At 44.5% G+C, this 27,016-nt stretch overlaps 1 protein-coding gene across 4 annotated transcripts; it reads left to right on the forward strand.

Annotated features, from left to right (window-relative positions):
* Positions 1 to 10,906: 10,906 nt before the first annotated feature.
* LOC128701265 (phosphatidylinositol-glycan biosynthesis class X protein) lies at positions 10,907 to 17,162 on the forward strand. Of its 4 annotated transcripts, none has more exons than XM_053794897.2 (6): positions 10,907 to 10,951; positions 11,116 to 11,277; positions 11,445 to 11,598; positions 13,482 to 13,612; positions 13,920 to 14,094; positions 14,945 to 17,162. In XM_053794897.2, exons 2-6 carry the CDS (start codon positions 11,144 to 11,146, stop codon positions 15,071 to 15,073), a joined length of 723 nt encoding a protein of 240 aa, XP_053650872.2. In that variant the 5' UTR covers positions 10,907 to 10,951; positions 11,116 to 11,143; the 3' UTR covers positions 15,074 to 17,162. The 4 variants fall into 4 exon arrangements, with proteins under 4 accessions (XP_053650872.2, XP_053650870.2, XP_053650871.2 ...); XM_053794895.2 differs by having other exon boundaries at positions 10,908 to 10,970; XM_053794896.2 differs by having other exon boundaries at positions 10,910 to 10,992.
* Positions 17,163 to 27,016: the final 9,854 nt, after the last annotated feature.

Here is a 27,016-nt window from a genome sequence, read left to right on the forward strand (position 1 = left end):
ACATCACTTTCTAGGCTATTCCATGGCCTGACTACTCTATGACTGAAGAAATACTTCCTAACATCCCTTTGATTCATCTGAGTCTTCAACTTCCAATTGTGACCTCTTGTGTCTGTGTTCCATCTCTGGAACATCCCGTCTTTGTCCACCTCGTCTATTCCGCGCAGTATTTTATATGTCGTTATCATGTCTCCCCTGACCCTCCTGGCCTCCAGTGTCGTCAGGCCGATTTCCCTCAACCTTTCTTCATAGGACAATCCCCGTAGCTCTGGGACTAGTCTTGTTGCAAACCTTTGCACTTTCTCTAATTTCTTGACGTGCTTGACTAGGTGTGGATTCCAAACTGGTGCTGCATACTCCAGTATGGGCCTGACGTAGATGGTGTACAGAGTCTTAAACGAATCCTTACTGAGGTATCGGAACGCTATCCGTAGGTTTGCCAGGCGCCCGTATGCTGCAGCAGTTATCTGATTGATGTGCGCCTCAGGAGATATGCTCGGTGTTATACTCACCCCCAGATCTTTTTCCTTTAGTGAGGTTTGCAGTCTTTGGCCATCTAAACTATATTGTGTCTGCGGTCTTCTTTGCCCTTCCCCAATCTTCATGACTTTGCATTTGGCAGGGTTAAATTCTAGGAGCCAGTTGCTGGACCAGGCTTGTAGCCTGTCCAGATCTCTTTGTAGTCCTGCCTGATCCTCGTCCGATTCGATTCTTCTCATTAACTTCACATCGTCTGCAAACAAGGACACTTCTGAGTCTATCCCTTCCGTTATGTCGTTCACGTATACCAAGAACAGCACAGGTCCTAGGACTGACCCCTGTGGAACCCCGCTTGTCACAGGCGCCCACTCTGACACCTCGTCGCGTACCATGACTCGTTGTTTCCTCCCTGTCAGATATTCTCTGATCCATTGCAGTGCCTTTCCTGTTATGTGTGCCTGGTCCTCTAGCTTTTGCAGTAACCTCTTGTGAGGAACTGTGTCGAAAGCCTTCTTGCAGTCCAAAAATACGCAGTCGATCCACCCCTCTCTCTCTTGTCTTACTTCTGTCACCTTGTCATAAAACTCTAGTAGGTTTGTGACACAGGATTTTCCTTCCCTGAAACCGTGCTGGTTGTCAATTATACACTTGTTTCTTTCCAGGTGCCCCACCACTCTCCTCCTGATGATCTTCTCCATGACCTTGCATACTATACACGTTAGAGATACAGGTCTGTAGTTTAGTGCCTCATGTCTGTCTCCCTTTTTAAAAATTGGGACTACATTTGCCATTTTCCATACCTCAGGGAGTTGCCCAGTTTCAAATGATGTGTTGAAGATCTTTGTTAATGGCTCACACAATATCTCTGCTCCCTCTTTAAGGACCCATGGAGAGATGTTGTCTGGTCCCACCGCCTTTGAGGTGTCAAGTTCGCATAGCAGCTTCTTCACCTCCTCCTTGGTTATATGTACCTCATCCAGCACTTGCTGGTGTGCCCCCCTGTTCTGATTTCTTGGAGTCCTACTGGTTTCCACTGTAAATACCTCTTTAAATCTTGTGTTGAGCTCCTGACATACCTCTCGGTCGTTTCTTGTGAATTCCCCATCACCCTTCCTCAGTCTGATTACCTGGTCCTTGACTGTTGTTTTCCTCCTGATGTGGCTGTACAACAGCTTCGGGTCAGTCTTTACTTTTGATGCTATGTCATTTTCATATTGTCTCTGAGCCTCCCTTCTTATCTGTGCATATTCGTTTCTGGCTCTTCGGCTGATTTCTTTATTTTCCTGAGTTCTCTGTCTTCTGTACCTTTTCCATTCTCTATTACACCTAGTTTTTGCCTCCCTACACCTTTGGGTGAACCAAGGACTCGTTCTGTTCTTCCCATTATTTCTGTTTCCCTTGGGAACAAACCTCTCCTCTGCCTCCTTGCATTTTGTTGCTACATAGTCCATCATTTCTTGTACTGGTTTTCCTGTTAGTTCCCTCTCCCACTGAATGTCTTGAAGGAAGTTCCTCATGCCTGAGTAGTTCCCCCTTTTGTAGTTTGGTTTTTCCCAGCCTATTTCTGCTACTCTCTCCACTTGGAGCTCAACTATGTAGTCGAAGCACAGAACCACATGATCACTAGCTCCCAGGGGCCTTTCATACATGATACCCTCGATGTCCGAACTACTCATGGTGAATACAAGGTCCAACCTTGCTGGTTCATCCTCTCCTCTCTCTCTGGTAGTGTCTCTAACATGTTGATGCATGAGGTTCTCCAGTACCACATCCATCATCTTGGCTCTCCATGTTTTGGGACCCCCATGGGGCTCCAGGTTTTCCCAGTCAATCTCCTTGTGATTGAAATCACCCATAACTAGTAACTTTGCTCCCCCCATGTGTGCTCTCCTGGCCACCTCGGCTAGTGTGTTGATCATTGCTCTGTTGCTCTCATCGTATTCTTCTCTTGGCCTCCTGCAGTTCTGTGGTGGGTTGTACATTACTGCAATTATCACCTTATGTCCCTCAGACTGGATTGTTCCTACTAAGTAGTCCCTTTCGCCCATGCCATCCATTCCTTCCATTTTCTCAAAACCCCACTGGTTTTTAATGAGCAGTGCAACTCCTCCTCCCCCTCTCCTCCCTCTGTCTTTCCTGAAGATTTGATATCCGGATGGAAAGATTGAATCTGTTATTATTCTGGTGAGTTTTGTTTCTGTGAGTGCTATTATGTCTGGGGATGTCTCTTTGATTCTTTCGTGCCACTCCTCATACTTGTTTGTTATTCCATCTGCATTTGTATACCACACCTTCAACTTCTTTTCTAAGACTGTGGTCTGGGAAGTATATTGGGGTTGGGGAAGTGGGAGACCTGGTAAGGAACTATGGGTTGTTGCTGTGGGGGTGAAGTTTGTAATGTAGTGGGTGGGGGCATTGGATGTGGCATGGGTGTTTTGATTTAGAGTGTTTGGTTGCACTGGGGTTGACCTGGTTGGGAGGCTTCTATAGAAAGTTGTGAGGGAGGCTGTATTAGATCTTCTTCCTGGGTCTGGGATCTCCTGTCTGTCTTCTCCATCCCCTCTCTTTCCTCCTTTCGCCTTTGTACCATCTCTCTCAGTTTCATCCTTTCTTCTTGTGTTCTGTCGCGGTCGAGATACACCCTCCTGTATGCCGTCATGTCCCTTAATCGTGCTTTCTCCTGCAGTATCCTGGTCCGAGTCGCTTCTGCCTTGAAGGTCACTCTCACTGGCCGGGTTCTTTTTTTTACAAACCCCCCTATTCTCCGAAAATTTTCCAGCTGGGTCATATCGTCTTCTCCTATTGCTTTCATGATGCTTTCAATTGCTTTTTTTTCCCCTTGTTTTCTTGCTTCATATGTTTCCCCTTCGACTTCCTGGAGCCCATACACAAAGACTGACCTCACCCTTTCATTCTCCCACTGCATATCCCTGTGTATCCCCTCATTTAATTTGGTTTCCTCCACTGCAGCTTTCCTTTCATCAGTTTCACTGGCTAATGTACTTGGGCTCAGTGGCCTGTCATTTTCCCTTCTCGGCTTTCCTTGGGCTCTGTTGTTGTCTGTTAGGGCCTCCACATAAAGCTTAGCTCTTTCATTTGCTACAGTCTCCTCTGATAGAGCATCTCCATGCAGTTGTGCCCCTTCTTTCCCTACAGTCCCCTTATTTGTGGCTGAGGTAGCAGTCTCTGATGTCAATCCCAAAATGTTCTTTAGTTCTTTATGCTGTTTCAGATTTTTCAGTTCCTCTTCTAAACTCTGTATCCTAGCTTCTGCTGTTTTGACATGCACCTCCCACTTCCTGCTTTCCATATCTATCCTCTCTTCCATTCTCATGCTAAGTTCTTCTAGTTTCTTTTCCCATTCATGATCCCTTTTTATGAGCTCTGCTGCCCAATCTTCCTTTGCATTTTCCTCCTCCTGTCCCTTGGTTTTTCTTGTTGCTCTCTGGCAACCCATTTTTGTTTTATCCTGATTGCCTCAGAGTGGGAAACCTATGTAGTTCTGTATGTTAGGTTAGTAGTGTGTGTGTCAGAGTGTGGGGGGGGGAAAGTAGTGGAGGAACTGTGGCTATTTGGGAGCTGAGTGGGGAGGGGTGGGGAGGGTTTGGGGTTAACGGGGGAGGGGAGGGTGATCGAGGGAGGTGATGGATCAGGGGAAGTAGTGAGATGTCGGTGGTGAGGGGGGAGTGTGTGTGTGTGTGTGTGTGTGTGTGTGTGTGTGTGTGTGTGTGTGTGTGTGTGTGTGTGTGTGTGTGTGTGTGAGTGTGTAATTTTGTGTGTAATTGTGTGTGGAATTATGTGTGGGTTTATTATGAACTGAAAGGTAGGTGGCTTGTGCGTTTAAGGTAAGTCTCAGTGGTCCTTGGCTGCCCACACCTTCTTGTGACCTGACCAACCTCCTGGGATTTACCGCACTTACAGTGTGTGTGTGTGTGTGTGTGTGTGTGTGTGTGTGTGTGTGTGTGTGTGTGTGTGTGTGTGTGTGTGTGTGTATGTGGGTGTGTGTATGTGTGTGTGTGTGTGTGTGGGGGGGGTGTATGTGGGTGTGTGTGTGTGTATATGTGTGTGTGTGTGTGTGTGTGTGTGTGTGTGTGTGTGTGTGTGTGTGTGTGTGTGTGTGTGTGTGTGTGTAATTATGTGTCGAATTATGTGTGGGTTTATTATGTGTCTGAAAAGTAGGTGGCTTGTGCTTGGAGTGTAATGTAGATTCTCAGTTGTCCTTGTGTCCACAACCTATGTGACCTGACTCCCTTGCAGTGTTGCCTATATCACCTGCTTATAGTGACTTAATCGCCTTGTTCAATGGATTACCATTTGCTAAACCTTATTGAATACTTGAGTGCCTATTCTTTATCGTGCTATGAGAGTTAGACCATTCACATTCAGCTTGGCGGTTAAATTGGAACCTGGACCCCACACCCAAACAACCACTCATAGGTGATACAGTACTTGTATTGCAGCTGTAGCAGTGTAGATTGTCCAGGTCGATGTGACGTCCTGGATAGATCCAGCTCGATGTACGTCCTGGCTAGATCCACCTCAATTTCTTCTCGTTAATAATGTACCCTGTTCACTGTATTTCTTTCACTGGTCACACTATTGTTTCACTTTATTAAAATCTTGGGTGACACTTGGCAACGCCGCCTTCACACTAGCCTGCGCCACAACGCTTTTATTTTCCAGATCACTTTCAAAATTGTGGCTCTCCCCACACTTGTGTGGCTCAGGCAATTAAAAAAAACACTTCTAGGATTGTTGACTACCCTGACACACTTAGCAACCCTTGCAGAACACTTGTAGCCCTCAAAAACACTTAAATCCCCGGAGCACCGACGGCGTGACTAGCCTGCTCGCTGTCCCTATGTGTGTGTGTGTGTGTGTGTGTGTGTTTATGTGTGTGTGTGTATGAATTTGTATGTGTGTGTGTGTGTGAGAGAGAGAGACTCAGCAATCAACATTTGCACCAATAACTCACTACAGTTGTGACCGGGTGTGGAAGTGTGAATTGCTCATTACTCTAAAATTTGTTCATGATTGCAGCCATGTATAAACGTAAATAACCATTCTTACAGTATTCATTACCTTTGTAACTTGTGAGTTCATTACCTTTGTAACTTGTGAGTTCATTACCTTGTACCTAGTTCAGCCATCAAAACTTTGGAGCCCGGTCCCTGGACCCATTGTGTACCTCTGTAACCACTGAATAACCAGAATAACCACTTAGTGAGAAGTCACGAAAGTGCTTGGAATTTCTCTATTTTTTATGTCACCTTGGTTGTTTAACATATTTATAGATGGGGTTGTAAAAGAAGTAAATGCTAGGGTGTTGGGGAGAGGGGTGAGATTAAATTATGGGGAATCAAATACAAAATGGGAGTTGACACAGTTACTTTTTGCTGATGATACTGTGCTTATGGGAGAGTCTAAAGAAAAGTTGCAAAGGTTAGTGGACAAGTTTCGGAGGGTGTGTAAAGGTAGAAAGTTGAAAGTGAACATAGATAAGAGTAAGGTGATGAGGGTATCAAATGATTTAGATAAAGAAAAAATGGATATCACATTGGAGAGAGGGAGTATTCAAGAAGTGAATGCCTCAAATGATGTAGTGGAAGTTTTAGCAGTAAAGGTCGAGAACCAAAACCTAGTCATTGTGGTAGTCTACAAGCCTCCGGATGCAACATCCCAGCAATTCCAGGAACAGCTGTTAAAAATTGATCACTGTCTGGAAAATCTTCCAGCGCGCATAACGGAGATAAAACACCTCAATTACTGGGAGCGCTTGAGGTTTCTAAACCTGTATTCCCTGGAACGCAGGAGGGAGAGATACATGATTATATACACCTGGAAAATCCTAGAGGGACTAGTACCGAACTTGCACACGAAAATCACTCACTACGAAAGCAAAAGACTTGGCAGACGATGCACCATCCCCCCAATGAAAAGCAGGGGTGTCACTAGCACGTTAAGAGACCATACAATAAGTGTCAGGGGCCCGAGACTGTTCAACTGCCTCCCAGCACACATAAGGGGGATTACCAACAGACCCCTGGCAGTCTTCAAGCTGGCACTGGACAAGCACCTAAAGTCAGTTCCTGATCAGCCGGGCTGTGGCTCGTACGTTGGTTTGCGTGCAGCCAGCAGCAACAGCCTGGTTGATCAGGCGCTGATCCACCAGGAGGCCTGGTCACAGACCGGGCCGCGGGGGCGTTGACCCCCGAAACTCTCTCCAGGTAAACTCCAGGTAAACTCCTACACCCAACATCTTGCTCCTGGGGGATTTCAACTTAAGGCACCTAAAATGGAGGAATATAACAAATAATATTGTTGCAGTGATAACACCAGGAGGCAGCTCTGATGAAAACTCACACTCACACGAGCTTTTAAATCTCTGCACAAAATTCAGTTTAAACCAGCAAATAATAGAGCCTACTAGACTGGAGAATACACTAGACCTCATCTTCACTAACAATGATGATCTGATAAGAAATGTCACCATATCAAAAACAATATACTCAGATCACAACATTATTGAGGTTTAGACATGTATGCGCAGAGCCCCAGACCGACATAATGAGATTAATCACGAGGGAGCATTCACCAAATTCAACTTCAATAACAAAAACATAAAGTGGGACCAAGTAAACCAAGTCCTAACCGATATAAGCTGGGAAGATATACTAAGCAACACAGACCCCAACTTATGCCTAGAACAGATTAACTTGGTGGCACTCGATGTATGCACAAGGCTTATTCCTCTAAGAAAAAGGAGGAGTAGATGTAAAATAGAAAGAGACAGGCGCTCCCTTTACAGGCGACGGAAAAGAATAACAGAGCGGCTAAAAGAGGTCAATATATCTGAAATGCGTAGGGAGACACTGGTCAGAGAAATAGCAAGCATCGAACTTAAGCTAAAGGAATCTTATAGGAGTCAGGAATCGCGGGAAGAACTAAAACCCATAAATGAAATCGAAAGACACCCAAAGTATTTCTTCTCCTATGCCAAATCAAAGTCGAGAACAACGTCCAGTATTGGGCCCCTACTTAAACAAGATGGGTCCTACACAGATGACAGCAAGGAAATGAGTGAGCTACTCAAGTCCCAATATGACTCAGTTTTTAGCAAGCCGCTAACCAGACTGAGAGTCGAAGATCAAAATGAATTTTTTATGAGAGAGACACAGAATTTGGTTAACACAAGCCTATCCGATGTTATCTTGACGCCAAATGACTTCGAACAGGCGATAAATGACATGCCCATGCACTCTGCCCCAGGGCCAGACTCATGGAACTCCGTGTTCATCAAGAACTGCAAGAAGCCCCTATCACGAGCCTTTACCATCCTATGGAAAGGGAGCATGGACACGGGGGTCGTCCCACAGTTACTAAAAACAACAGACATAGCCCCACTCCACAAAGGGGGCAGTAAAGCAACAGCAAAGAACTACAGACCGATAGCACTAACATCCCATATCATAAAAATCTTTGAAAGGGTCCTAAGAAGCAAGATCACCACCCATCTAGAAACCCATCAGTTACACAACCCAGGGCAACATGGGTTTAGAACAGGTCGCTCCTGTCTGTCTCAACTATTGGATCACTACGACAAGGTCCTAGATGCACTAGAAGACAAAAAGAATGCAGATGTAATATATACAGACTTTGCAAAAGCCTTCGACAAGTGTGACCATGGCGTAATAGCGCACAAAATGCGTGCTAAAGGAATAACAGGAAAAGTCGGTCGATGGATCTATAATTTCCTCACTAACAGAACACAGAGAGTAGTAGTCAACAGAGTAAAGTCCGAGGCAGCTACGGTGAAAAGCTCTGTTCCACAAGGCACAGTACTCGCTCCCATCTTGTTCCTCATCCTCATATCCGACATAGACAAGGATGCCAGCCACAGAACCGTGTCTTCCTTTGCAGATGACACCCGAATCTGCATGACAGTGTCTTCCATTGCAGACACTGCAACGCTCCAGGCGGACATCAACCAAATCTTTCAGTGGGCTGCAGAAAACAATATGAAGTTCAACGATGAGAAATTTCAATTACTCAGATATGGTAAACATGAGGAAATTAAATCTTCATCAGAGTACAAAACAAATTCTGGCGAAACACCAACGTCAAAGACCTGGGAGTGATCATGTCGGAGGATCTCACCTTCAAGGACCATAACATTGTATCAATCGCATCTGCTAGAAAAATGACAGGATGGATAATGAGAACCTTCAAAACTAGGGAGGCCAAGCCCATGATGACACTCTTCAGGTCACTTGTTCTATCTAGGCTGGAATATTGCTGCACACTAACATCACCTTTCAAGGCAGGTGAAATTGCCGACCTAGAAAATGTACAGAGAACTTTCACGGCGCGCATAACGGAGATAAAACACCTCAATTATTGGGAGCGCTTGAGGTTCCTAAACCTGTATTCCCTGGAACGCAGGAGGGAGAGATACATGATTATATACACCTGGAAAATCCTAGAGGGACTAGTACCGAACTTGCACACGAAAATCACTCACTACGAAAGCAAAAGACTTGGCAGACGATGCACCATCCCCCCAATGAAAAGCAGGGGTGTCACTAGCACGTTAAGAGACCATACAATAAGTGTCAGGGGCCCGAGACTGTTCAACTGCCTCCCAGCACACATAAGGGGGATTACCAACAGACCCCTGGCAGTCTTCAAGCTGGCACTGGACAAGCACCTAAAGTCAGTTCCGGATCAGCCGGGCTGTGGCTCGTACGTTGGTTTGCGTGCAGCCAGCAGCAACAGCCTGGTAGATCAGGCTCTGATCCACCAGGAGGCCTGGTCACAGACCGGGCCGCGGGGGCGTTGACCCCCGGAACTCTCTCCAGGTAACTCCAGGTAAACATCGTCTTCACATCTCTACTGTTCCTGCCTACTTTCTGTATTCGACTGAAGAAGCCTACTGTGTAGGCGAAACGTTTCGGAATAAAGTTGCCTAACTGTTGCCTATGTGTCTTACCTACCAACTAGTACCAAACTTACACTTGAAAATCACTTCCTATGAAAGCAAAAGACTCGGCAGACGATCAGGGCCGGATTTATGAGGGGGCAACTGCCCTGGGCCTCCCTGCCAGAGGGACTCCCAGACGAAGGACTTATAACAAAATGTAATAATAAAAAAAATAGTTTAATTAATTAACTGAAATAGTGTGTGGGGGCATTAGAAAATAAAGGGTGTCCCCCTTCTATCTTTGGTTAGCGTCAGCTTAGAGGTGAATGACCAGACCTCCCCTCAGGGGAGGTTCCTTGACTCTGGTGAGGGGCTCTTGATCTAGGGAATTGGATTTGTGCTCCGGTTCCCTGCAGTGAGCCTGAATACCTTCCATCACCCCCACAGGCGTTGTATAACCCTATGTGTTTATCGCTCCCACGTGATTATAATAATCTTCCCCGGACCCACAAGACAATGCTCGATACGACGTGAGCTGACAGTGACCCTATACACTAAGAGGAAGAAGGTAAGCAAATCAGTAAGTTTATATAGATACAAGTACACACAAATATAGTTACACAAGTTATGCCTAGGCACGCTAGTGGCTTTCTTTGTAATTAATATTTTATAATATGTAAACCACACATTATAAGCTTTGCAAGGATAACCCAAAATAGTCAAAGTGACTTATTTCCATTGGGGGTCCTTGTTATATTTTATTGTTTAATCTATAGTAAGTTTGTTTAGGTACAAGTACACATAAATACAGTTACATAAATTAGCATATGTGTAATCACCTAGGATAACCCAAAATGGCTAGACAAAGTGATTTATTTCCATTGCTGTCCATGTCGCATAGTGATATGGACCGTCACTGACACATTCTGCCTTCCCTCAGAGAATTTCACCTATCTGTTGCTGTCTTGCAACATTGCATAACTCCTGACGACGCACGAGAGTGCGAAAGATCTTGAGCTAAAGACTTCCATCCCCATGTGGCTTGTTCTGCATTGTTAAGATTGCCTGTTTGAAATCATATTGCAATGCCCATAGTGCTCTACATACAAGGGGCTTTTGGCATTTAAACCCAACTACTATAATATCCTTGTACAACTATGTATCATGTCCAAATAAAAATTATTATTTTGGCAAGGGCCTGGGTTCGATTCCCAGCCAGAGTAGAAACATTTGGCGTGTTTCTTTCTACCTGTTGTCTATGTTTCCCATCAGTAAAATGGGAACCTGGGTGTTAGTGGACTGGTGTGGGTCGCATCCTGGGACACTGACCTAATTTGCCCGACATGCGGAGCATAAGAAGGGGCTTTCTGTATAGTAGTATGTCATTGTTGTCAGCTAGGCTTGTATACCTTGTACATGTACTTGTAGTAAATAAAGATATTATTATGTTAGTATTTGTAAGTCACAGGAAACTGGGCTTAATAAAACCTACACTTTGGTAGTCCTTAACAACCCCAACAAGAGCCAGCCTGTCAGCTTGTTGTTATTGATGTTATACAAACATATTTCTGTCAGTGGCCTTATAAACCCCAGTAACAACAATTAAAAACACATTTACTGAGAAATAGTACCCAGCGTCTGCTTTATTACATAGGAATAGATGGACTTTGATGTATTGTCACAGTAATTAACTGTTTACTTAAATTTATTTACAGGCATTGTTGAATCACATCAGTGACTACAATGGCTGGTGTTTCATTGGTTGTGATTGTTGTAGTAGCATCACTTGTGGCAACAACTTTGAGCTTAACTTGCCCTCTAGTTCTCAGAACTAATGCTCAGGTGGAACGGCAGTTATTAAATGAAGGCTTTCACAGGTGATTATGCCTATTTTTTCACAAACTTCTCAACATTACAACTGCCATTTTTGTTTCCTTTTTTTATTATTGTGATTTTCCTCTTTATAAAATCATTTGTTGATATATCTATTACTATGTAAAGTTTTTAGCGGTCTAAAAATATTTTTGATTCGTCCTTTTGTCAGAGACTTGGAGACTACAGTATTTTTATCATCACCAGAGGACCTGCAGTCATGTGTAGTGCTCATTAAAGAAATCTTCCCTTCTGGCTCTTACGTTGACCCCAACCAGCTTCGTTTCCTCAAATCTCTTGGAGGTCCTGATTTTTATGTTCCACAGGTAACTATATTTCCACAAGTGTTTTGTTAATAATAGACTGAACCTGCCATACATTAGTTTCTACTGCTACCCTTACTGCTTCTATCACCATTATTTCTATTATCTCTCACAAAGCAATCAAGTCTTATTTATTCTTTAGCAAGTTATCACATATCAATTTAGACTTTTTATTTTCTCTTAAAATGCTTTTTCTTTTCTCATTGGAGTATAAAACAAATTCCAACCACACAGTAGAGTGAAAAACTAATGTAAAAGACCTGAGAGTGATCATGTGAAGAACCATAACATTGTATCAATCGCATCTGCTAGAAAAATGACAGGATGGATAATGAGAACCTTCAAAACTAGGGATGCCAAGCCCATGATGACACTCTTCGGGTCACTTGTTCTATCTAGGCTGGAATATTGCTGCACACTAACAGCACTTTTCAAGGCAGGTGAAATTGCTGACCTAGAAAATGTACAGAGAACCTTCATGGCACAAACAACTGTGATAAAACGCCTTGGTTACTGGGAACGCTTAAAGTTCCTCAACCTGTACTCCCTAGAACACAAGTGGGAGAGATACATGATTATATACACGTGGAAAATCCTAGAGGGATTAGTACCAAACTTGCACACAAAAATGATTCCCTAAGAAAGCAAAAGACTCAGCAGACGATGCAATGTCCCCCAATGAAAGGCAAGGGTGCCACTAGCACGATAAGAGACAACACAGTAAGTGTGAGGGGCCCAAGACTGTTCAACTGTCTCCCAGCATACATAAGGAGAATTACCAATAGACCCCTGGCTCTCTTCAAGTAGGCACTGGACAGGCGCCTAACGTCAGTACCTGACCAGCCGGGCTGTGAGTTGTATGTTGAACTGCGTGTGGCTAGCCGTAATAGCCTGATTGATCAGGCCCTGGTCCACCATGAGGCCTGGTCACAGACTGGGCCATGGGGGCATTGACCCCCAGCACTCTCTTCAGGTATACTGTATTCTTCTATTGTATCATGAGATCAGGTAGTTATTAGTGACTATTTTGCTACTGTATTTTTGATGAATGGTTTTGAAAACCGACAAGTTGAAGAATTGAGACACTTATGCAACACATGTGTTGCATAAGTGTCTACTGTATTTTAAAATAGGCTGAGGAATACACAAGCATGGAAAGGAAAATTTAAAATTTTTTGCTTTGTGTAAGCAGGAAGGGGTAGAAACTGTGACAAGAAACCTTATCAGTATGGAGTCTTACACCTGCCAGTAAGAGACAAGCAGAGTGGCAAGGACTCAGCCTGTATAAGGTGCCGCTGGCCAGTTAGAGGCAGGCAGGGTAGTTTGGAGTCAGCTTGTATAGGTTACTATGAGTCAGTAGAATTGTTGATATATAAGCTTTGCTTATATATCAACATGTTATATGCAAAAAGATGCCAATTTTCTGAGTGTAGAGAGGTATTTTTCTGTGCTGGCCAAGAATAGGGCTAAGGAAAAGTAACAACAGTGAAATGAAAGATTTTAGATACACATATATATTACTTGTGCAATAATTCTCTTTTATCTGAATATATGTTGTTGATAGTGGCCCACTAAGTTTAAATATACCTTGGAATGTGTAACTGTTTTGAATAATAATTAAAATATCATTAAAATTATTTGTGAGTTTTCTCTTATTTATATCATAAATAAAACATACATATGTATCTTCCCTAAGTGTTTAAGATCAAGTTGTTGCTCTGTCCAGTCTTAACTGTTGAAAACTGAGAAGATAGTATAATGTCTTATAGACAGAAACTTGCGTATTTCAAAACTAATTGTAGCCGAATATAATAATAATTTGTGAATACGTTCACACAGCTATTCTCAGGAACTATATATGAATAATTGATGAATCTTTAAAACAGGTTATCAATGTTGAGACCCCAGAGCACCTGTCACCTCGAATTCTTGCTTATTTTTATATGCTGCCAAGGCCATTCAGTGATGGGAGATGGGTGGTGAACATGACTGTCCCTGTCCACCTCCGCTATCACAGGTAGGTATGATGGAATGCAGTATAATTAGTGCTGTTCTGTGAATAAAATGGGAAGATATTGCAGAGAGCTGTGTAAGGCTTGTGCAAAACACCATAGACTGAGAAAAATCGTGAGATGATCACATTTATGTTATTACCAAGATTGGATAGCTTGATTAGTCATTTTAAACCCTAGTGGAGAACTACCAATGTGGTACCAAAAAAAAAAAAAATAGCAAAAGCATACCATAGCTGCTACATTTTTTAGTACACGTACCTTGGTTGTGTCATTGTATTTTATATGCACAAAGAATTGTCATGATTCCAGGGCTCGAAGTGGAGAGTCATACCCACTAGAAGTGGCAGTAAGACTTCAACACCCGGCTGTGTTTCTCCAGTGTGAAGACATAGGAGGAGATGCATGCAGGCCTTTGGTCCACTTGGAGCCATGCCCTCCTAATGGCATGCAGCAATGCGAGTGGCTTCCTGTACACACCTTCAGTGTAAGTTTCTAACCTGTATTTAGCTTTCTGATTCTGTGTAGTGGTCTCTCTCTCTCTCCCTCTCTCTTTTTTTCTCTCTCTTTTTTTTTCTCCTCCTCCCCCTTGGGCTAAACTCAAAAGGGTCCATGACCACAAGAGAAAAAATCCTAGGCAGCCCTGTCTTGGTATTCCTGTATGGCATCTTTGAAGCATGATTCCTCTGTGTGTTCAAATTATTTTCCCTTTCCAGAATGCTAGTTGGATTCCCATCAGCATAGTTCTTCTATCTCTTCTCGCAGTATTATAGTTGCTTCTCACATTTACAAACTGCTACAGTTTTTCTTATTTAATAAAGAACAAAATATAAGTTGTAAATATGGTGAAAGAATTCATGCACACAAATTATTCAAGAATTTATTTACAATAAGTAATGGAATACAAAGACATGTTAAAATCATATACATTGATTTGATTGAAAAAATTATGGTATGATGTAGAGTGAAAAAGAATAATCACTTAAGTGGTTGCTTGAATTGGTTTTATAATGAATAAAGTATTGTTTATGCATTTGTGTATAACAGGATGATGTTATAAAGGTTAAATGTTTAATTCATCACTGATTAGAATATGCCATATATACTGTAATTGTTATATGTTTCATATTTCTATACTTTGACCATCACTTTTGCTTCACTTATAAGTAAATACATGCAGTGTTATGTTAAGTACTCAAATACAATATTTAAAAAATGAAATTACTGTAATGTACAACATTTATGCTTAACACATTAATTACAATTTTTTTAGAATAACTTTGTTTTAATTTTTGTTATAATGGGTAGATTCTTTCATTTGGTACTGTGTTGTACAGACAAGTGAGGCAGTGCTGGGTGTGGTACCAGTAGGCAACACAGACCTGCTGGACACAGTGCTCCTCACCACCACCTGCATCACTGCTGGAGCAATGCTACTCATCCTTGCAACACTCAGGAAAAAATAAATCTAGGCATAAGAAAAAATCAAGAAAAAATAAATCTAGACAGGAATATTGGAAGGTCTATAACAAACATGAATGAAACTAAACTAGTCAAATTTCTAAACGAGTATGATAATGCTGGAATTGTAAACACTGTTGAGCCTAGTCACGGTTGTAACCTCAAAACCCAATTGACCCATGGATTTAGTGCCTTTGCAATGACAGTGATTATGTATGAGTGATGGTGAAAAGTGTTGAATGATGGTGAAAGTATTTTTCTTTCTTTTTGGGTCACCCTTCCTCGATGGGAAATGGCAAGTGTGCTAAGAAAAAAAATGTAAATATAATATGAAGATGCACTTTCTTACATCACTGTAAATAAGATTTGTTTATTATGCATTTAAGCAATATATAAGTGGCTTATATAATATAACAGTCTTTTGTCTAAATGTGAGTACAGTTTATAATAGCAGAACCTATAAAGAAATTTCTTGAATATATTATGATATTAAAAGTTTTTGAAAACTGTAGACTTTGGGAACTTCAAATTAATTTCATTGATGATATATGACATGACATATATGACATATTTGGAAATTCTTGTGTCATGCATGCGTGTATATGTGACATGACATTAAGCTAAGTTTTATGATCTATAATTCAGTCCTCTGTGATCTTACATTAATGAACTTACATAAAGTTCAAGCAGTACTCCTTGACACTGGAATCTAGAAAAAAACTAATCTTGAGTAATTAAATACATATCCAACTATATGAATATCAAAATGAATGGCAAAAACAGTTGGTAGGAAAAATAAATGAAAAAATTTCTAGGCTTAATCCAGATGGACTAGAAAATAAAATTTAATACAGTGGACCCCCGCTTAACGATCACCTCCAAATGCGACCAATTATGTAAGTGTATTTATGTAAGTGCGTTTGTACGTGTATGTTTGGGGGTCTGAAATGGACTAATCTACTTCACAATATTCCTTATGGGAAAAAATTCGGTCAGTACTGGCACCTGAACGTACTACTGGAATGAAAAAAGTTCGTTAACCGGGGGTCAACTGTACTCATATCCAACACAATGCATACTTTTAAATGTCCACTATTATGTACCTACCTCAACTCTGTTTATACTGCACTTTTACTGATCCATGTCTCATGTGATGTGTGTACTTGGATCAGCAACTACAACCACCTTAAATCAGTCATCATTCAACAAAAGGTAGCCATGGGAGTTATTTGAAAAGTTAGCGGTAGACAGCATATACCACCTCTATTCAAAGTCTTAAATTTACTAAATATATAAACCATTCATGCATTCTGCTACTCACTTTACATCTTCAGGACAATAAACAATAATATCAATACACAATTAAGATTCTTCCTAGAGAGAGCTGCAACAGAACCCACAGGTGTCAAACAAGAAATGAATTCCTATTTGATATTTCATGTTTATAATGGAGTCTGAGTAAATGCTGTGAAAATTAAAGGACCCAAAATCTGGAATGGTCTACCAAATAGGAATGGAGGCAAAAACCATTTGCCTCCACTCCTATCTAACACGCACATGCCTGCTGGATGTCCAAGCCCCTCACACACAAGACCTTTACCCCATCTCTTCAACCTTTCCTAGGGTAACCCCTACCCCACCTTCCCTTCACTGCAGATTTATACACCCTCCAGGTCATCCTATTTTGCTCCATCCTCTGTAAATATCCAAACCACCTCAATAAAAAACTACAGTGGTACCTCGAGTTACGAACTTAATTCGTTCCAGAAGGCTGTTCAAGGGCCGATAGCGAACGAATTTGTTCCCATAAGGAATAATGTAAATTAGATTAGTCTGTTTCAGACCCCCAAAAATACACTTACACAAGCACCTACAAAAATACACTTACATAATTGTTCAAGTTGGGAGCTGTTCGAAACTCGAGGTACCACTGTGTATACACGTATATATACACACACAGTATATGCATACATGTATATATATGTATATGATAAATGTGTTCATTAGCTCAAGTATTGCCATGTGAAATACTTTTCATTTGTATATGGTAATATGTATTTATGTATATTTATGCGTAATAAAATGTTGTTATTACTCCTAGTTTGTCTACCCAAAATATTTTACATAAGGTTTTCCATGTAAGACATCTTTGTAATAACTGCATCTTATTGGAAAATTAATTGTAGTATTTTGATTATGGTTTTGATTTTTATTATTATAATTAATTATTAGTGTATTTTTATTCCTCAGGTAGGCTGTTCCTTCAGATCTAACTGCTTACTCTCCCCTTCCACCATGTCAACAGAATAAGTGTGTGTGTGTGTGTGTGTGTGTGTGTATACACATGCTCACCTATTTGTGGTTGCAGGTGTCAATTAGCAGATCTGTGTGTGTGCACATGTGGGCATGTGGATACGTACTTACCCAACTATGGTTGCAGGGGTCGATTCATAGCTTCTAGCCCCAACTCTTTGCTGGTCGCTACTAGGTCCACACACTCCCTTCTCTATGAGCTTTATCAGACCTCTTCTTAAAGCTATGAATGGATCCTGCCTCCACTACATCACTCTCCAGATTGTTCCACTACCTGACAACTCTGCTACTGAAGAAATACTTCCTAATATCCTTGTGACTCCTCTGAGCTTTTAACTTCCAAATGTGACCCCTTGTTGCTGTGTCCCATCTCTGAAACATTGTCGCTGTCCACCTCATCAAATCCTCTCGGTATTTCATGTTATTGTGCACATATAAGTACGATAAGGCACCTAAATTACCAGGAACAGTTGAAGGTCCTTGATCTGTATTTCCTGGAATGCAGGCGAGAGAGAGATGCATGATAATATACACTTGGAAGGTCCTGGAGGGATTGGTAACAAACCGGCACACAAAAATCACTCCCTATGAAAGCAAAAAAACTCTGCAGGAAATGCAATAATTCCCCGATGAAAAGCAGGGGCGCCACGAGTACGTTGAGAGAAAACACAGTGTCTGGGGACCAAGACTGTTCAACTGCCTCCCAGCATACATAAGGGGGATTACCAATAGACCCCTGGCTGTCTTTAAGAAGGCACTGGACAGGTACCTAAAGTCAGTACCTGACCAACCGGGCTGTGGTTACTGCTGGCATGCGGCCAGCAGTAACAGCCTGGTTGATCAGACCCTAATCCACCATAAGGAATGGTCTCAGAGCCGCAGGGGCGTTGACCTCCGAAACACTCTCTAGGTAAACTCCAGGTATGCCCTCCAGTGTCAGCCTGATTTCCCTTAACCTCTCCTTATAGGGCATACCCCTTGGTTCTGGGACTAGTCTTGTTGCAAATCTTTGCACATTCTCTTAAATGACGTGCTTGACCAGGGGTGGGTTCCATTCTGGTGATGTGTACTCCAGTATGGGCCTGATATACACAGTGTCTTGAATGATTCCTTACATAGATGTCGAAACAGCCAGGCACCCATGTGCTTCGGCTGTTATTTGGCTGATGTGCACCTCAAGAGATGTGCTCGGTATGAAACCTCTTTCACATACATTAACTATTCTAGAGGAGGAGGAGGAGCATGGACACAGGGGTCATATCACAGTCACTAAAAACAACAGATATAGCCCCACTCCACAAGGGTGGCAGTAAAGCGAAGAACTACAGACTGATTATACTAACATCCCACATAAAAATCTTTGAAAGGGTTCTTAGAAGAAAGATCTTCAACCATTTGGATACCCATCAGTTGCACAACTCAAGGCAATGCAAGTTTAGAGCAGGTCGCTTCTGCCTGTCCCAACTACTGGATCACTATGACATGGTATTGGATGCACTGGAGAACAATCAAAATACAGATATAGTATTCACAGACTTTGCAAAAGCCTTCAACAAGTGAAATTATGGCACAACTGCAAACAAAATACAAAAAGGAATAACAGAAAAAGTAGGTAGGTGGATCAATAACTCCCTAACAAACAGAACAGAGTACAGTGGACCCCCGGTTAACGATATTTTTTCACTCCAGAAGTATGTTCAGGTGCCAGTACTGACCGAATTTGTTCCCATAAGGAATATTGTGAAGTAGATTAGTCCATTTCAGAGCCCCAAACATACACGTACAAACGCACTTACATAAATACACTTACATAATTGGTCGCATTCGGAGGTGATCATTATGCGGGGGTCCACTGTAATAGTAAACAGAGTAAAGTCAGATCCGGCTACAGTGAAATGCTCTGTTCCACAAGGTACAATACTCGCCCCCATCCTTTTCTTCATCCTCATATCTGACATAGACAGATGTAAGCCACAGCACTGTGTCGTCCTCTGCTGATAATACCAGAATTTGCATGACAGTGTTATCCATCGAGAACACTGCAAATCTCCAGGCGGACATTTACCAAGTCTTTAAATGGGTGTCAGAAAACAATATGAAGTTCAGTAAAGACAAATTTCAATTACTCTGCTATAGAAAACTCGAGGAAATAAAAGCTATCAGAGTATAAAACAAATTCCAATCACACAATAGTGAAAAACTGATGTGAAGGACCTGGGGGTGGTAATGTCAAAGAATCTCATGTTCAGAGATGACAATGTATCTACCACATCTGCTAGGATGGATAATGAGAACATTCAAAACGTCCCCTTTCAGGGCAAGTGAAATTGTAGACCTGGAGAGTGCTGGGAATGGTTGAAGGCTCTTGACCCCTCAAGGAAGGTTCCTTGATGTTGGTGAGGGGCTCTTGATTTAGGGAATTGGATCTGTGCTCCAGTTCCCCAAATTAAGCCTGAATGCCTTCCACATCCCCCCCCAGGCGCTGTATAATCCTCCGGGTTTAGCGCTTCCCCCTTGATTGTAATAATAAAAATGAAGGCTCTTGACCTGTACTCCTTGGAATGCAGGTAAGAAAGATGTGATAATATACACTTGGAAAATAATAAAGTCCCAAATCTACACAACAGAATCACTCCCTATGAAAGCAAAAGACTAGGCAGGCAGTGAAATATCCCTCCCCCCCAATGAAGAGCAGGGGTGCCATGAGTATGCAAAGAGAAAAACTAAGTGTTAGGGCCCAAGACTGTTCAACTGCCTCCCAGCATACATAAGGGGGTTACCAATAGACCCCTAGCTGTTTTCAAGTGGAAGCTGGACAGCAGTAACAGCCTGGTTGATCAGGCCCTAATCCACCACAAGGCCTGGTCATGGACCGGGCTGTGGGGGAGTTGACCCTCCAGGTATGATGCCCACCCCAAGATCCTTTTCTTTAAGTGAGTTTTGCAGGCTTTGACCTCCTAAGCTTTACTCGCTCTGCAGTCTTCTTTGCCATTCCCCAGACTTTGTGACTGCACTAGCTGGGGTTAACTCCAGGAGCCATTTGTCAGACCAGGCTTGCAGGCTGTCCAGATCCTGTAGGCTTATCTGATTCTTGCCCACTTGTATTCTCCTCATTAGTTTCACATCATTTACGAACAAGGACACCTCTGATTCTATCCCTTCTGTCAAGCCATTTACATACTAGAACCAGCACTGGACCTAGGAATGACCTTGTGGAACCCCACTTGAATGTTACATTCGCCCCCTCCGACACCTTGTCACATGCCAGCACCCTTTGTTTCCTTCCTGTTAGGTATTCCCTGATCCATTGCAGTACTTTCCCTGCTATTCCAGTCTGCTCTTCTAGCTTATTAACCAGTCTCTTGTGTGGTACTCTATCGAAAGCCTTCTTACAATCCAAAAAGATGCAGTCTACCCATCCCTCTCTTTCCTGTCTTACTTCTGTTACCTTATCACAGAACTCTCAGTAAGTTTGTGATGCAGGCTTTTCCTTCCCTGAAGCTGTGCTGTTGTCATTTATGAGCCATTTCCTTTCTAGGTGCTCCACCACTCTTCTGATAATATTCACCATAACGTTACATACTATACATGTTAGCAACACAGGTCTGTAGTTTAGTGCTGCCTGTCTGTCTCCTGGGACTACATTTGCTGACTTCCACACCTCAAGCAGTTGCCCTGTTTCAGTAGATTTATTGAAGATTATTGTTAGTAGCACATATAGCATCTCTCCTCCCTCTCTCAGGACCCACGGAGGGATGTTATCTGAGCCCACCACCTTCGAGGTATCTAGTTCACCTAGCGGTTTTCTCACCTCCACCTCAGTTGTGCACAGTATGTCCAGCACTTGCTTGTGCACTCTACTACCTCAGTTTGCTGGAAGCTTCTCTGTCTCCACTGTGAATGTCTCCCTGAATCTTCAGATGAGCTCTTGACATACTTCCTGGTCACTCCCTGTGAGCTCCCCTCCTTCCTTCCTCAGCCTGATTACCTGATCCTTGACTGTTATTTTCCTCCTGGTGTCTCTGTGTAACAATTTTGGGTGAGATTTGGCTTTTGATGCTATGTCATTCTCGTATTGTCGCTGGACCTCTCTCCTTATCCATGCATATTCATTTCTGGCTCTGGCTCAACTCCGTTCTTCTGAGTCCTTTGTCTTATATCATTTTTCCATGCTCTAGCACACCTGGCTTTGGCCTCTCCACACCTCTGGGTAAACTATGGGCTCACTCTGATCTTCCCATTGTTTCTGTTGCCCCTTGGCATTAACTTCTCTGTCTCCCTGCACTTTGTGGTCACATATTCCATCATTTTGTTTACTGTTTTCCCCTCTAGCTCTTTTACCCACTGCATCTTATGCAAGAACAGGGGCGTTTCTACAGCAAGCACTGAAATTGCACCCCTGTCCAGACATTTGATACCCATCTTTTAGATAACTATCATAAAATCAGCTCAAAAAATACAAGTCAAACTTGTTAATCTTTTAATTAATAATTTATGGCACTACATGAAAGTTATGACTGCACCTTCCTTGCTTTCACTGATGCAAATTGGTTTATGGAATATTGAAGTTAAAAGACATCAGAGACGAAAGAAAGGAATAGATGATGAGAACTCGAGAGATGCTGGGTTAACAGTCAAGGAGGAAATGAAGTCATTCAGTGTCCTCGATGGATAACACTCATGCAAATTTTGGTATCATTAGCAAATGAAGATATTGTGCTGTGACTTACAGCTCTCTCTATGTCAGATATGAGGATGAGGACAAGGATGGGAGCGAGTACTGTATCTTGTGAAACACACCCCTCAAGGAAGGTTCCTTGATGTTGGTGAGGGGCTCTTGATTTAGGGAATTGGATCTGTGCTCCAGTTCCCCGAATTAAGCCTGAATGCCTTCCACATCCCCCCCCCAGGCGCTGTATAATCCCCCTTGATTATAATAATAATAATTGTGAAACACAGCTTTTCACTGTAGCCACCTCTGACTTTCTCCTGAAGGGAGGTTCCTTGACGCTGGTGAGGGGCTCTTGATCTGGGGACTTGGATCTGTGCTCCAGTTCCCTGAACTGAGCCTGAATGCCTCCCATCCCCCCACATGCGCTGTATAATCCTACAGGTTTAGCGCTCCCCATGATTATAATAATAACCTCTGACTACTCTGTTTACTATTACTTTTTGTGTTCTGTTTATTTGGGAGTTACAAATCCATCTACCCACTTTTCCTGTTATTACTTTATCACGCATTTTGTGTGCTATTACACCATTGCCACACTTGTCAAAGGCTTTTCCAAAGTCTTTGTATACTACATCTGCATTTTGTTTGTCCTCCAGTGCATCCAGGGCCTTGTCATAGTGGTCCAGCAGTTCGGACAGACAGGAGCGACCTGCTCTCAGCCCATGCTGCCCTGGGTTGTGTGACTAATGGGTATCCAAGTGGTTGGAGATCTTGCTTCTTAGAACCCTTTCAAAGATTTTTATAATGTGGGACGTTGGTGCTATCGGCCTGTAATTCTTTGCAACTGCTTTACTGCCACCTTTGTGGAGTGGGGCTATATCTGTTGTTTTTAGTGACTGTGGGATGACCCCTGTGTCCATGCTCCCTCTCCATAGAATGCTAAAGGCATGTGAAAGGGGTTTCTTGTAGTTCCTGATGAATACAGAGTTCCACGAGTCTGGGCCTTGGGCAGAGTGCATGGGCATGTCATTTATTTTTTTAAAGTCCTGTGGTGTTATGATTACATCCAAAATTCATGAATTAACCATATTTTGAGTCTTGGGCATAAAAAAAATCACATTGGTTGTCGACCCTTAGTCTGATCAACGGCTCACTATACGCTGGGTCATGTTGGGACTTCAGTATCTCGTTCATTTCTTTTCTGTTATCTGTGTAAGTCCCATCTCGTTTAAGCAGGGGCCCCAACACTGGATGTGGTTTTTGCCCTAGATTTGGCATATAAGAAATATTTTGTTTTCGAGATCTTCCACCTCACCTTCAACAGTGGATGGTGAGTGTTGAAAGTGGGTGGTGACTGTTGGAAGTGGGTGGTGACTGTTGGAAGTGGGTGGTGAGTGTTGGAGGTGGGTGGTGAGTGTTGGAGGTGGGTGGTCAATGTTGGAGGGTGAGTGTTCGAGGTGGGTGGTGAGTGTTGAAAGTGGGCGGTGAGTGTTGTAGGTGGGTGGCCAGTGTTGAGGGGTGAGTGTTGGAGGTGGGTGGCGAGTGTTGGAGGTGGGTGGTCAGTGTTGGAAGATGGTGTCGGGGGTGAGTGTTAAGATTTCGTTCGGATTTTTAACCCCGGAGGGTTAGCCACCCAGGATAACCCAAGAAAGTCAGTGCGTCATCGAGGACTGTCTAACTTATTTCCATTGGGGTCCTTAATCTTGTCCCCCAGGATGCGACCCACACCAGTCGACTAACACCCAGGTACCTATTTGCTGCTAGGTGAACAGGACAACAGGTGTAAGGAAACGTGTCGAAATGTTTCCACCCGCCGGGAATCGAACCCGGGCCCTCCGTGTGTGAAGCGGGAGCTTTAGCCACCAGGCCACCGGGCCACCATTACCAGGCCACCGGGCGGGTTGGTGGGGGTGGGCTATGTTGGGTGAACGTTGGAGGTGGGTTATGATGGGTGGTGAGTAAGTTATGGTGTTGTAGGGGTGTGTTATGGTGGGGTGGGTGTTGAGTGTTGGAGATGGGTTATTGCAGGAGTGGGTTTTGGTGGGGGTGGGTTATGGTGGGGGGTTATGGTGGGGGTGTTATATTGGGGGTGGGTTATGATGGGGTGTGTTATATTGGAGGTGGGTTATGGTGGGGGTGGGTTGTGGTGGGGTGTTATATTGGGGTGGGTTATGGTGGGGGTTTTATATTGGGGTGGGTTATGGTGGGGGTGTTATATTGGGGTGGGTTATGGTGGGGTGGGTTGTGGTGGGGGGTGTTATGTTGGGGGTGGGTTATGATGGGGGTGGGTTATATTGGAGGTGGGTTATGGTGAGGGTGGGTTATGGTGGGGGTGGGTTATATGGGAGGTGGGTTACGGTGGGGGTGGGTTGTGGTGGGGGGTGTTATATTGGGGGTGGGTTGTGGTGGGGGGTGGGTTATATGGGAGGTGGGTTATGGTGGGGGTGGGTTTTGGTGGGGGTGGGTTTTGGTGGGGGTGGGTTATATTGGAGGTGGGTTATGGTGGGGGTGGGTTATATGGGAGTGGGGTTATGGTGGGGGTTGGTGATATGGGAGGTGGGTTATGGTGGGGGTGGGTTATGGTGGGGTGGGTTATATGGGAGGTGGGTTATGGTGGGGGTGGGTTATGGTGGGGGTGGGTTATGGTGGGGGTGGGTTATATGGGAGGTGGGTTATGGTGGGGGTGGGTTATGGTGGGGGTGGGTTATATTGGAGGTGGGTTATGGTGGGGGTGGGTTATATGGGAGGTGGGTTATATGGGAGGTGGGTTATGGTGGGGGTGGGTTTTGGTGGGGGTGGGATATATTGGAGGTGGGTTATGGTAGGGGTGGGTTATGGTGGGGGTGGGTTATATGGGAGGTGGGTTATGGTGGGGGTGGGTTATGGTGGGGTGGGTTATATGGGAGGTGGGTTATGGTGGGGGTGGGTTATGGTGGGGGTGGGTTATATGGGAGGTGGGTTATGGTGGGGTGGGTTATGGTGGGGGTGGGTTATATGGGAGGTGGGTTATGGTGGGGTGGGTTATGGTGGGGGTGGGTTATATGGGAGGTGGGTTATGGTGGGGGTGGGTTATATGGGAGGTGGGTTATGGTGGGGGTGGGTTATGGTGGGGGTAGGTTATATGGGAGGTGGGTTATGGTGGGGGTGGGTTATGGTGGGGGTGGGTTATGGTGGGGGTGGGTTATATGGGAGGTGGGTTATGGTGGGGGTGAGTGGGTTATGGTGGGGGTGGGTTATATGGGAGGTGGGTTATGGTGGGGGTGGGTTATATGGGAGGTGGGTTATGGTGGGGGTGGGTTATGGCGGGGGGGTGGGTTATGGTGGGGAGGTGGGTTATGGTGGGGGTGGGTTATGGGAGGTGGGTTATGGTGGGGTGGGTTATGGTGGGGGTGGGTTATATGGGAGGGAGGTGGGTTATGGTAGGGGTGGGTTATGGTGGGGGTGGGTTATGGTGGGGGTGGGTTATATGGGAGGTGGGTTATGGTGGGGGTGGGTTATGGTGGGGGTGGGTTTTGGGGGGGGGGGGTTATATGGGAGGTGGGTTATGGTGGAGGTGGGTTATGGTGGGGGTGGGTTATATGGGAGGTGGGTTATGGCGGGGGTGGGTTATGGTGGGGGTGGGTTATATGGTGGGGGTGGGGGTTATATGGGAGGTGGGTGGGGGTGGGTTATATGGGGGTGGGTTATGGTGGGGGTGGGTTATGGGAGGTGGGTTATGGTGGGGGTGGGTTATGGTGGGGGTGGGTTATGTGGGAGGTGGGTTATGGTGGGGGTGGGTTATATGGGAGGTGGGTTATGGTGGGGGTGGGTTATGGTGGGGGTGGGTTATATGGGAGGTGGGTTATGGTGGGGGTGGGTTATGGTGGGGGTGGGTTATATGGTGGTGGGTGGGTTATGGTGGGGGTGGGTTATGGTGGGGGTGGGTTATGGTGGGAGGTGGGTTATGGTGGGGGTGGGTTATATGGGAGGTGGGTTATGGTGGGGGTGGGTTATGGTGGGGGTGGGTTATGTGGGAGGTGGGTTATGGTGGGGGTGGGTTATATGGGAGGTGGGTTATGGTGGGGGTGGGTTATGGTGGGGGTGGGTTATATGGGAGGTGGGTTATGGTAGGGGTGGGTTATGGTAGGGGTGGGTTATGGTGGGGGTGGGTTATGGGAGGTGGGTTATGGTGGGTTTGGGTGGGTTATGGCGGGTTAGGGTGGGTTATGGCGGGTTAGGGTGGGTTATGGTGGGGGTGGGTTATATGGGAGGTGGGTTATGGTGGGGGTGGGTTATGGTGGGGGTGGGTTATATGGGAGGTGGGTTATGGTGGGGGTGGGTTATGGTGGGGGTGGGTTATATGGGAGGTGGGTTATGGTGGAGGGGGTTATGGTGGGGGTGGGTTATATGGGAGGTGGGTTATGGTGGGGGTGGGTTATGGTGGGGGTGGGTTATATGGGAGGTGGGTTATGGTGGGTTAGGGGGGGTGGGTTATGGTAGGGGTGGGTTATGGTGGGGGTGGGTTATATGGGAGGTGGGTTATGGTGGGGGTGGGTTATATGGTGGGGGTGGGGGTGGGTTATGGTGGGGGTGGGTTATATGGGGTGGGGGTGGGTTAGGTGGGTTATGGTGGGGGTGGGTTATGGTGGGGGTGGGTTATATGGGAGGTGGGTTATGGCGGGGGTTATGGTGGGGGTGGTTTATATGGGAGGTGGGTTATGGTGGGGGTGGGTTATGGTGGGGGTGGGTTATGGGGGGGTGGGTTATGGTGGGGGTGGGTTATGGTGGGGGTGGGTTATGGTGGGGGTGGGTTATATGGGAGGTGGGTTATGGCGGGGGTGGGTTATGGTGGGGGTGGGTTATATGGGTGGTGGGTTATGGTGGGAGTGGGTTATGGCGGAGGTGGGTTATGGTGGGGGTGGGTTATGGTGGGGGTGGGTTATATGGGAGGTGGGTTATGGCGGGGGTGGGTTATGGTGGGGGT

This window comes from Cherax quadricarinatus, chromosome 72 (assembly GCF_038502225.1).
Source record: "Cherax quadricarinatus isolate ZL_2023a chromosome 72, ASM3850222v1, whole genome shotgun sequence".
Lineage (NCBI taxonomy): Eukaryota > Metazoa > Arthropoda > Malacostraca > Decapoda > Parastacidae > Cherax > Cherax quadricarinatus.

Bases quoted from the DNA above. Each gene is read 5' to 3' on its own strand.
- LOC128701265 (XM_053794897.2), top strand. From the start codon at position 11,144: ATGGCTGGTGTTTCATTGGTTGTGATTGTTGTAGTAGCATCACTTGTG. The intron at 13,613-13,919 runs GTAGGTATGATG...TCATGATTCCAG, and splicing joins GTCCACCTCCGCTATCACAG to GGCTCGAAGTGGAGAGTCAT. The intron at 14,095-14,944 runs GTAAGTTTCTAA...TGTGTTGTACAG, and splicing joins TTCCTGTACACACCTTCAGT to ACAAGTGAGGCAGTGCTGGG.